Source organism: Centruroides sculpturatus, unplaced genomic scaffold, assembly GCF_000671375.1.
Source record: "Centruroides sculpturatus isolate CEXI.00-Female unplaced genomic scaffold, Cexi_2.0 scaffold163, whole genome shotgun sequence".
Taxonomy (NCBI): Eukaryota; Metazoa; Arthropoda; class Arachnida; order Scorpiones; family Buthidae; genus Centruroides; species Centruroides sculpturatus.
In genome coordinates, this window is record NW_019384360.1 from 363,403 (window position 1) to 376,521 (window position 13,119).

Here is a 13,119-nt window from a genome sequence, read left to right on the forward strand (position 1 = left end):
TAATAATAATAATAATATAAAATTCTTCTTGTAATAATAATACTAAAATATTTTATATTATTATTAGAAGAAAAATTGTCACACATATATATTTTTAAATTTTGAAGAAGAAAATTAATGTTATTATAAGCATTATTTTCAATTAATTGTTAAATCATATTGAATTTTTCAAAATAATTTACCATTAAGTGCAATTTCAAAAGCTCCTGTGGAAACCAATTGACTTTCAAGTGCATTGGACAAAAAATATATCATCAAACATGCATGCATCTGTAAAATAAATTAGAAATTATGTAAATACTTATAATATGATCAATGAAAAAAATCTATGTTAATACATACTTTGTTCTCAGTCATCCAAACATAAAATTGTGGAGTAGTCATTCCTAAAGAAGGAAAGGGAGTAATGCCCCCCAAAATTAAGGCAATGAATACAAGTTTAAATACATTAAGAAAATGAGCAAAACTCATTCGAAGAAATGGAGGCGGATACGTGTCTCCCGAAACAGTTAGGTCCGGATACTTTTCTTGAAGTATGGAGGCATACTGTTCAAAGACACGACGATAACCTCATGAATAACTGAAAAATAGTAACAATAATAAATCTCAAATTACATAATTCATATAAATTATTTAAATTTAAAAATTAATTTTTCAATAAAGTTAAGATTAAAATTAATAACACTCATGCATATTATTTCAATTATGTAGCTTTGTAATAAATATTACAGCAAAAATTAATAATATACTGTCACGTACAACATTCAAAATGATACACACTAAACTGGAATATATTCATATGGTAAAGAGAAATCTTCGACTTATGTTTTATACATTATATAAATGTTGAACATAAAATGACATTTACTTCTTAAAAAAAAAAAAAAAAGAATTATGGTATTTTTATAAGAATTACAGCTAAATATTAAATATATTGAAAAACAAGGAGACACAATTTGATGATACTACTCAGTTGATATAAAACAAATTGAAATCCATATATACAGGATGGTCCTAAAGTCCAATGTGAAATTTTATACTTCAATAACTAAAGATGTATAAATGTAAAATGTAAAACTATGCAGAGAATAATAATTAAAAGACTAACATGAAGTTCATGTAATAATTCTATCAATGCAGGACTTATTTATTTAATTTTCAGATTCCGTTAGTGATCCTAAATGGTAACAGAAAAAACATCAATAAACTATTCAACTAGTTAATTAGATAAATACAATAACACTCTTAAATAATTTTTCAACACTCCACAAACAATAATTTCCACTAAAACCTGACAGTAACAAATATCTATGCTCAAAATAGGATTTGAACTTTGCCTATATTAACCTTTAATTCTGCAAGCCAAAGCAACAATTTACTTTTTATTCCACTGTCACCATTTACAGTCACTAACAATCTGTAAATAAAATAAAATTAGTTCTACTTTGATAGAATTGTTATACTAAAAGCTTCATAAGTTAGACTCTCAAATAGCATTTAATGTACAATTTTAATTGCAAGATCCAGAATATTTGCCTATTATATAATTTGTTTTTAACTTTAGAAGGAAGTCTGTGAAAAATGTCTGTCAAAAAATGAACAATACTTCTGTGTGAAACAACTCAACATTCTGATGACACTAGCACATTCACATACACAGAACACATACAGTTGATAATCTTAGGGTGCTCTTTATTCTGCAACTCTCAGTATCAATATTGCAAAACTCTCCCAGGATACTATTGACTATGGACATTTGCATGGGAATAAAAACACCAAAGCTGTATAGGAGAAAATTTGATCAGCATGATGACTTGTTCATAAAATATCTTATTCCATAATTTTTTTGACTCTACAGTTTCAGCAAGAAGTTAGAGAGAGCTCATGATGAAGAACATACATGACTATGTCAAAGACATTGAATCGATTGACAAAGAATTTACTGACATGGAAAATCCCCCCAAAAGTGTTCATAAAGAAATCGAAGTACCACCACTTGGTAGAGTTTCAATAAAAGAGCACTTAACTAGTGCATGGAAGTGAAAAAATTTTGGAGTAAGCTACTTGATATTTACACTGTAAATAAAACTTAAACTGAATTCCACTTGTGATTGTACTGTACAGTACTTTTATTAAAATACAAGGGAGTGCAACTGATGTGACATCATTTTGAAGAGTGGTTTGAAAAATGTGACAAAGGGGGTTTGAATTCACAAAAAACAGTATGACATTTATCAACCCCTCATTTGTTAAATCAGATTTTATGTAAACTCTTTCACACAGGCTATCACAGGGGTGTCCAACAGTTTTGCCCCTGGACCGAATTGGAAAGAAAACATTTTCCACGGGCCAACCCAGAGGCTGCCCTAGGAAGATTTTAAGATGGTGCAAGATCTCATTGAGGTGTCACCCCCATAGAGACTGAATTGTAAATAGAGATTACAGATACATTTTTTCACACAATCATGCTTTATCAACATTCTATGCTGTACTTACAATGAGATTACAATGTACTTACAATGGAGGGTTAACTCTAAATGCACAGTGAGTTGTTGACCTTTTTTTTAAGGTGTCAGAATTTTTCATCGAGCTACTCGGACTTCATAATATTGAAAGATTGATTGCAGGCCACATAGATTTATTAGACGGACTGGATCTGGCCTGCGGGCCATATGTTGGCCATGCCTGGGCTATCAGGAAATCAGTGTATTTTTTCACTACAGTATAAATTTGAGTTGCCAGCTAATTGCAAGTTTCCAAATCATCCATCTTTATTTGGTTTTCTCCCATGTGAATTATATCAAAAACAAGTAAGAATTGCCTAACTCAATGTCATCTGGAATAATGCATCCAAATTACAATGATGCCACATACACCTGATTTGACAGCAATACTTAGAGAAAGGAAATGCAGTTTCTTTCACTGATTATAATGAATAGTTTGACTTAACAAATAAATAGCACAGCATATGAGCTCTGTAGAGACAGCAACAGGACTCCTTCCTCTTCTCCTCTCCAGTTTAATAGTTGAGTAACTAATCCAGACTGGCAGTATGCCTGCCAGCCCCATACTCAGACTGTACTACATATTAGTTTAGTAGGGCTGCATTACATTATGCTTTGTAAGGCAGAGTTCACACTGTTGACGACAACAACAAATACTAATGTTCTTATCGTTCATATTTGTAAAATGTTACACTAGTCATCATTGTTGATGTTGATTTTCATCTTAGTTATTTGAAAGTTATCTAAGATTTGTCATTATCGTAATGGTATTGGCCAATTAATGTAAACTTCCTGCAATTCCCTTTGAAGAAGATGAACAGCCAATCTCGTGTAATGAAGAAAGAAAAATCTTGGCTCATTGATGTCAACAAATTAACATTTTACTCTGAATATCCATTTTTAAAACGGAGACAAGTCCATCCAATCTAAAAGTGAAGAAATCCACAGAATATTACTAAGCCTAACGTAAACTGCACACTAACATGAAGACTAATAAGTAACACAAATGCTTTGACAATGAATGAATATGACAAAAGAGACACCATCATTATCGTTTAGGATTTGTGATCATTGCTTAAAAATATCTTGGGAAACAAACATTTAATACTGATAAAAAAAGTAAACTTAATAAAATTAAATTATAAAGAAAAGTTAAAAATACATGACTTTCAGTTAAAATTCAAGCAAGAGGAATCTTAATCAAAGAATGGAAACTAAATCATCAAAAAAAGCAGTCCTTAAAACAAAGTCAGTCATAAATGCCATTACACATGAATGCAAAGCAAGTAAAACAAATAATTTTAGATTATTTTACACACAAGTTCTTATGTAAGCATCTGAAAATATTAGAAGTTTGTTTTTATAAATTTGTATATGTTCAAAATGTTGAAAATTATAAGTTTGTTTTCATGTTTCCTTCCCAATAATGGACACTTAAAAATGAACATTTTATTCCACAGCTATCTATTATCAAGAAGTATTGTATTTGCTTATTAAATAAACTAATTTCCGTAGGTATCTATTATCAAGAAGTATTGTATTTGCTTATTAAATAAAATAATCAAGTTTAAATTTATAAGTCAAAGTTGCTGCTATTTATTTGGCATTTCCAGGGATGCTTCATTTTCAGAAGAAGAAGAAGAAATAAAAAATGATGGGTCAGCACAGCATAAAAAAATTAGCAATAAGTTGCTTAACTCTCCTGGCAACATTTGGTGGTACCATCTATTTTGATATTTTATTTAAAAACTTTACATGTTTAATTAATTATTATAAAATGGCAAAAATCTTAGTTTTGAGGGTAGGGATGGGTTTTATAAAAAAATTGTAAATGCTAATAATGAGTAAATTAGTCATTAAGTCCAATCTTACTCAAGATATGATACAACCCCCTTTATCTCACCACCTCCTTGACCTTTAACCACCAAAATTTAATAGCATTGATTCCACAATATACAAATCTACCTGCAAAAATGCAGAAATTTTTGACAACAAGCACAGGAATTATTTAGCTTCAAAGAGGTTGAACAAAACTGTGCCCCACACCAAGGAGACCCATACACTGAGGCACTTGGGGCATGTGCCCCATTTGTCGCCAGGTTCCCCTTTTCTTAATCTCCAAGGGAGCTCTAAGGTTTCATTTTATTTTTTAAATTACTCATTTTTACTAAAAAATTTTACTGGTGACAAAATTAAAATAAAAATTATTATTAACCGAAAATTTGTTCTAGTGGGTGGTGATTGTTTGGTTGAGTACTGAAATACCATTGTATTTGACTAATGCAATTTTGGCACATGCACTAGCATTGAGGGATTCATTAATTGCATTAATCAAGGAATACCTACATGTACTGCACATATGATGCCTCTTTTTAATAGCTGTTGCCCTATATTGTAGTCTATAGGCACCACTGTCCCCCCACACAAAAATATCCATACAAACAGGAAAAAAATCCAAATTTTTTTTTCATTTCTTTGTGTTTTTGGACTTGATACCTTGAAACATAAAGAAATGCAAAAAAAAAATTTTTGCCATACTTTCCCTCTGTTTTATATAACAGCCTGAAAAGTAAAATTAGTTATGAAAAAGTTCTATGTTACGGAAAGAATTTTACATAATATTTTTACATATGTAATTTGTACTGTACAATCTGTAACAAATCAACTACTGCCCAGCAATAGTTATGCATCTATAATATTTGAATTATATTATTCAGTCTGGTTACAACTAATTTATAATATATTACTACATTCCTACACATGCAAACTTCTTATGCAACGAACATTTTTAAATATATCTTGATTATTCCATTCTACCAGTAGAACCTGTGGATGGTCTTTATAAAAGTTGAAAACATTTGTTTTTTTAATAAATGTTTTTGTTCTTTTAACTGGATTATGGTTTTGAAGTGTTCTTATATTGCATACATCCAGTTTAGGATAGTGTCTATGCATCAAAAAAAAATAAAAAAAAATAATGGGGACAGAACTGAAGTAAAACCATATTAGAAAGGTTTTTTTTTATTAGTCTGTCACAACTTTTTGCAATTGTGAGACAACACTGAAAGAATCAAATAATTGGGGACTAGACTTCAATTTTGGCTAAAACCTCAGCAATATCCTCTTCAATCAAAGACTAAATTTTTGGACCAACTATTCCTCTCAGTACTAATAAGCATTACTTGAAAGAATGGTCCTGAATTAAAATTTTTGTACCTAATAATTTTAGTCTTGGCCGTCTAGATGTTAATTCCTTTATTATTCTTATTATATATAACAATTGACTAGTTTACTGTATAATAATATTTAGTTGATTCTTAATACTGAAACTCATTCTTAATGGTAACGAACAACAGGATTTAAAATCTTAAAAAAACACCGCTCGCAAAACACATGACCTTATTAAAGAAGTCGCATAACCCTTGCCCCCGAATACCCAGAATATTTGCATTCGCAAAAACCAACAAGGAGAACAAGGAAATTAGACCGGTAGTTGAAAAATGTAGTGCACCAACTTTTATACTTGAGAGGAGATTAAAAAAGTATATTTACGAAGACTTGGAGGATAATATGTTTGTGGCCCATCGACTTAACAAGATTAACAGAATCAAGAACGTTGCGAAAAATTTAGGATACAAAACGTCTACAATTAACGGATTGATCAAGGGTTACAAACAAGGGGCAAGCAAACGGGATGGTAGAAAAAATAGATTTAATAAATTTACATATAACAAGAATGTAGAAGGAATAATGGAGGAATTATGTACGTATAAAGACACGAGAACTGTGTATAAACGGGCGCCAAACATCTACAGATTGTTAAGGAATGATAAGGACAAGGTAGGAATGAAAGAAAAGACTGGAGTTTATAGAATTCCTTTTGAAAATCAGCAATTAGGGGTAGCGAAAGATTATGTGGGTGTCGCCACAAGAAACTTGGGGGTGCGTATAAAAGAACACATGTATGACGTCAGTAAAGGGCACAACAACACCATCTTGGCAATTATGGCGCAAACGGATGGAGCAAGTGTAAAGTGGGATGAGGCAAAGATAATTAAACCAGTCCATTCCCCAACTATTGCCTTTGGTATGGAAAAAATGGAGATATATAAGAGCAAAATAAATAACAACTGCTTAAATGCCAAGGATGCCAATGCTCTTACAACAGCATGGAAATACATGATAGAAAAACAAATGGGAATTAAAAATCCTTAAACTGGTGGCAGTTTTAACTCGTTTAATGTATATTATACGTTATATAGGTTTATTTTTTACAGTGTATATAATAAGTGTTCAAAAGCTATGTATTCGATATTAGAACAGTAATTTCTTGAGGATGGCCTATTAGAAGTAGGCTGAAAACGTTTGAATATTAAATTAATAATAAGCTCAGCAAGTGTTTGATGTGTGATTATATTATACTCATTCTTATATTTATGTCTTTTTCTTAGGTTAATATTAATAAATTGTTGTTTTTGTGCTTCTCAACTACCGGTACATTGTTGTTGTTCAATAAATTTCACAATGTATGTCGAAAATTCACTTTTAACATTTAGACTATAAATAGCTTTGATACAAATTGAAAAGATTTCAAAAATTTCAGTCATGAAGTGGCCATCAAATAAATTCTTCTATAGCTATTGATGAACAACTATGACATTGTTGTAAGTACCAAACATTGTCCACAGACAAAATTTTATAGTGCAGCATAATCCTTAATACACCTTGAATCACAGAATATATCAAGCTTAATGTGTGTAATATTCCATGTTTAAGCACTTTACATCCTTGTTATAAACTCATGGTCACTGATTATTTTTTGATGGAGATCTGTTTTTCCTCCTTTTCTATTGAATTTGTGTTGTGACTATTTTGACCACTACTTTTAATAAATTATAATTAATTTATAAATCCTACTATATATATCCAAAATAAAGCAACATTTAATATACATGTGACATAAAGGATAGGGAGACATTACAGTATTACAGCACTTTAATGCTAATCAAGATAACATTTTTGGCTGTTTTAAACATAATGGAAGATACCAATGTGTAAACACTCCACAGTAGCAAATGTATATATCAGACCTAAAAACTTGAGTCAAAAACAGTATTAATCCATGATCTTATGTGGCATTAATGATTTTCTGCACTTATTAGCTTTTTGCAGTAATTTTTTGCCAAATTGACTTACTTAGCTATGCTTCCATGATATTCTTATGCTGTGCGCTATCCATTTGACTATGTAAAAAAAATGATCAAAAATTTTTCTGTTTATCACAAGCCCTCAAATAAACTGCTGCATAAATTTGTCTCCTTGCACCTATTCTCATATACTGTACCTACAATCTTTTCTTTACATGATGGCATGCATAAGATGGTTTTCCATTCTGATGTGCTTTTCAATACTGTCATTCTTGGAGGCTTCTCAAGAGGGAGTCATGATATCACAAATGCTTGTCAAATATGCATGACAACATGATATGGAAGTCTGCAAGTTATTACAACCTTGAATGATTGTCTCCATAAGAAAAACTATGACCTTCAACATCTAGAATTTTTGTAGCTTTGTGCAACCAAAAAAGTACTGAAAAATCATTTCCCAGTCTGTCTGAGAACATCTCAACCCACATATCATTACTTTCATATAAACTCATTTCACATTAGCCATGCTATTGCAAAGTTGGACAGACTTCCTGTGGGAGAAGGGTTAAAGACATTGTTCTATAAACAAACAATACTGTAACTCAAACTAAATAATGTATGACCTTGAAATTTGGCACATGCAAAGAAGACAAATAACAGGATTTTTCAGAATCATCAAATTCAAGAAATGGCAATTATGTGCAAAAAATCAGCTGAAAATTTCCACTTTACGCATACAACCATGCTTAATGGAAACTACACTTAATCACAGTTAAATAAATTCAGCACTATACTAAATTGTATACTTTTCTATAATTATTAATTAAAATATGTAGTTTAATGTTGCATGATTTATCAGAACTGAATGATTAAGAAGTGCTCTATTTGCATTGTAAAAATTAATATAGTGTACAGTTTTATGCTCAAACATAAACAAACTTTGCAAATAATACCGCTAACCCTCAATTTAATTAATGTAAGTTGGGCAAATAATCCAAATTAATTAGAAACTGAATAAAAAATTAAGCTTTGTGAATGTTTTTACAAACTTTCTAAATAATATTTTGTCATAAAAATCATGAATGATAAACAACTAAAAGTTAGCAAGGTACAACCTTTTAAATAATAAAAATCAAAATAATTTGTCAAGAATAAGTTAGAATCTTGCAAAGTCTAAATTCTATCATGGTAACAGCATATTTAAATTGCATGATTTAGCCTTACATAATATTTATGGCTCGTAAGATCCCATATTATCCTATTCTCACTGGGCTGCAATGCAAAAATTGCAGACCTATAAATTACCCGTTGTCCAGCTGTCTTTCCTTAATCTCGAGAATGGCATTAAATAAATAAAACAACATTACAACCCGATATAAACTACAAGCCAACCAATGCCATATGTTATTGGGCTAGATATCAGCTATAATACTAATAAATTATGAAACAATTTGGTACTAGAGGGAGACATTAGGCACCATTTTTTAATAAATTTAATACAGTAGACCCCTATAAAACGGGTTCCTAGAATTACGATTCCTATAAAACTGCGAAAAATTGTGACGGTATCCATAAAAAACGGTAAAAAAAACTCCTATAATTACGTAAAACGTCATCGGGCAGCTGAACTATTTTCCGCCGTCAAGTGCCACGCTACGGAGAGATTACTATCGTCTGTACAGTATTATATATAAATTAGGTACTGTATATATAATTATATATTAACTTAATTTATTGTAACTTTATTATAATTATATATATATTTTCCGCCGCGTAGCGCCAATCTACGGAGAGTTTAGGCTAACTAATTTCTGTATAGTATGTAAATTAGGTACCGTAAGTCTAATACAGTACTGTAATTTTATACATTTCTTGTGAAAGAAACATTTCTTATTCAACGGCGATTAAAATTATTTATATTAATGATGTCTCCAAAGTTCAACGAAGTTTTCGCAGAAAAATAACATAAGAAATCGCGGCCGCAGTTTGGTGCGCTGGTCCGCGACGAAAACAAGCTTAAGCAATGGCGATGTCGAACGGTGCACACTCGGTAAGTAATCCTACAATTTTTTGTTTATAGCGTAGTTTATACAGATTATTCCCAAAAAAAATATACGTATTTTGGAAATGTTGAGTCGGATTAGTCTAGAATCGATTAATTTTATGGAAGAAAACCTTTCAAACAGCCGTAGTCCGTAAACTTCTCACGTGTCGGGCTATGATTGGAAGGACTCGTAAGAAATCAGATTCCTAAAGAATGGAACGTATCTATGATCTTATAGGGGGGTCGACTGTAATTATGTTGTTGTTTGTTTATATATATGCCTTGCCATGGTTTGCGATGGCTGGTTAAATGCCTTAAGATAAATGAAATTCAAGATCAGATATGAGGTGGAGAGCATATATTTTAAATTAACTAAATAAAAAATTGCCGCCTGATTTTTAGTAAAATAAATTGAGCCATTTTATTGTGACTGTCATAATAAAATAAATGCTCATTTTTATTTTATTCTTTCATAGAGATTTCAAAAATTTTGAAACTGAAACCTCTCTGTAAAACTTTTGCAAATTAAATTTAGATAATGAAGAAGTTAAACTTATTCTATAAATTTGTAAAAAATTATTATTAAATATTTTTTTCTTTACAAGTTTATTATAATCAATACTGGTAATTTTATTATCAATATTGATTATAATACACTTGTAAAGAGAATTGACAATAAAATTGTCATTATTGATTTTTTACAAAGTGATTTATAAGCTTCTGTGACTACGAATCAATTTTGATCATCTGTCATTGATTCAATCATAATGATCTTTCCTTCTTAATATATACTGTACCTCTTAATCCTATTATATAAAATGTATACAGTTCCATTTCCTATAATTTTCAATTTCCATGCCGACATGAAGCTGATTGACATTAGAGATGTTAGCTCCTATAAAACAACTGAACAAATTCAGAATGGATTATACTATTTAAATTTAATTTCCATTGGAAAATTTAATCATCAAAGAGTCTTAATCCAGCTTATTTTGCACAAACAGAATAAATCAGATTCATTACTCTTATGGTACAATTAATTATGCATATATTTAACATAATTCTCTCTCTAGAGTAAACTTTTAGTTAAAAATTGCAGACATATTTTGTTATTTATTGAAATTAAAATTTTTTTATTAACTTACGAATATTAACTATGCTTTTTTTTTCAGAAATATTTGCAGTATTGATTCGGAACGGTGCCCAAACTTTTCAAAATGGCAGACAAAATTGTATACAAGTTATAGGGAATGGGTCATATTTTGTACATCCCACACAATAAAAATAGGTCTATTTCTGTCATTTATAAGTAAAATGACATTTTAAATATATTTGCACGTGTGCTGTACCTTGGGTCAGATTTGGCCAGGGAGCTGATTTTAGTGATTTTTAATTTCAGGTGGTTTAATACTATAATATTTGGAAGTATTAACAACTATATAATTTTGATTTATACCCATTTATATTGATTATATTTATCAAACTAAAGTATTTATTAAAAATTATTACCTACACCTAACATCTACTTTGAGTGTGTATTTACAATCGAATTGCAGGGAGTATACACCTTTGCTTTTCACAGTTCCATGTTGAGGGATCTATAGCATTTAATTTTTAAGTCCTTGTCCAAATTTGATGCTCAATCAACAAGATGGTAATCATGATTGAGAAGAGAGGAATCTTTTGCAAGTTCTTGGGAAGGGAAGGCCTTATTGAGAACAGCCTTAGTTGGCAACAGCAGGTGGAGAAACTACCCGACCAATGACAATGGACAAATTCTGTACAGGTGCAAAATAAACTCTGACCTTTCCTTTTTATACGATTCCTCTTTCTCACATATCTGGAGATACCCAAATTTGGTAAAATTGGATAGAAAGTGAGATTGTATCCATTTTCCAATTTTTTTTTGGTGAAACTTCCTTAGGTGTGTCATTTCAAAAGGAAGCTTTATTGGAGATAAAATCTCATAAACTTCCCTTTTGACTTTCCAAGATTTTAAGCTTTTATTAAACATTATAAAATTTAATATTTGAATTAAATTAAAAATAAATATCTCACAAAATAATTGGTATTACATTCCAAAAAATGTGGCACCATATTTGTAGAATAATACAGACCAACTGTTAATTAATTGAGGAAACCAAAAATGTTCCACTAAAAAAAAAGTTCTTGATTTCCTCAATCAGCAGTTGGTCTGAATTATTAAACAAAATAAATGCCATAAAATAAATAATCTATCAATACCTTTCATATATAAATATGTGAAAGGTATTGATAGCCCGTTCAATATTCAAACAATTCAAATCAAATAATTATCACAGGATTATATATAAGCTATAATATGGCTAATAAATAGTTATAAAAAGTAATTTGGTAATATATGAATAAGCAGAAACAAATAACTGTTTTAAAAATATATTTTGGAAACAATACAGAAAAACAGTTATAAACACTATTGTTTCTAATTCTTTATCAGTGGAAACAGATTTATATCAACATATCGGCTGAAGAGTTATCACACTTAAAATTCACAACTTTTGTAACATTTGTGTGGCCTACAGCCACAAAACAAAATTATTTAACTAATCTTGTTTTATTGAAAACTGAACAAATTATTTCATTATTGCTATAGAATAAATAATATTTTCTTTTTCCACCAATCATTAACAGCAACCATATTTATTTCAATACAACTCAAAACTCTCATCACAAATAAATATAATCTCTTGAAAATTAAGTTCATTCACTTTCTAAAATTTAAACCAGTTTGAAAATTAAGGTGTTTTTGTTTAGATAAATCAAACACAGGTTGTTTGGCTAGATTTATGTCATAGCTTCTAGGTTTATAGTATTTCATGAAGAATGCTTTATTTATAATCTAATCTGCTAATAGATGATAAAATTATTAATCTATTAATTTCTTTTGTGAAGAAGATGGTAGCAAATTACAACTTGCAAGCCACATACGGCTCTTCTAGACATCATCTTCCATATATTGAATCCTTGCTGCTAATATAAATAAATATGCATGTAGTATATAAGTTATCAATATATATAAAATATTATTTCAATATAGAATGCAGCTCTCATGTATTGTATATCTGATGTGTGGTATATGGCTTTTATCGTGTCAAGGTTTTTATCACCCCTGCTAAACAACTCAATTGTTTCTATTAAGACAAGGAAATCATAAGACAAGAGGATGTGAAAACACAACAACAGTTATTTTAATTAAATAAAAACTGAGGCAGGAAAACACTTTAGTTTTAGCTCATATCACAAATTTTAGAATGACTTTGATTTAGTGTTATAAAATACAGAATGAATCAGATATCATAAATATACTTATGTAACTGGTTTATTTATTTATATTTATGTAACTGTAAATTAGATATATTTATCTATAACTGGTTTGTTAATAATA

General features: G+C 29.9%; 1 protein-coding gene across 1 annotated transcript; it reads right to left on the reverse strand.

The window, feature by feature from the left end:
- Positions 1-129: 129 nt before the first annotated feature.
- LOC111640606 (thioredoxin reductase-like selenoprotein T) lies at positions 130-3,402 on the reverse strand. Its single transcript, XM_023386639.1, has 3 exons — positions 3,390-3,402; positions 343-569; positions 130-270 (listed from the first exon to the last, which is right to left on the reverse strand). The coding sequence occupies exons 1-3, from the start codon at positions 3,400-3,402 to the stop codon at positions 169-171; spliced, it is 342 nt and encodes a 113-aa protein (XP_023242407.1). The 3' UTR covers positions 130-168.
- Positions 3,403-13,119: the final 9,717 nt, after the last annotated feature.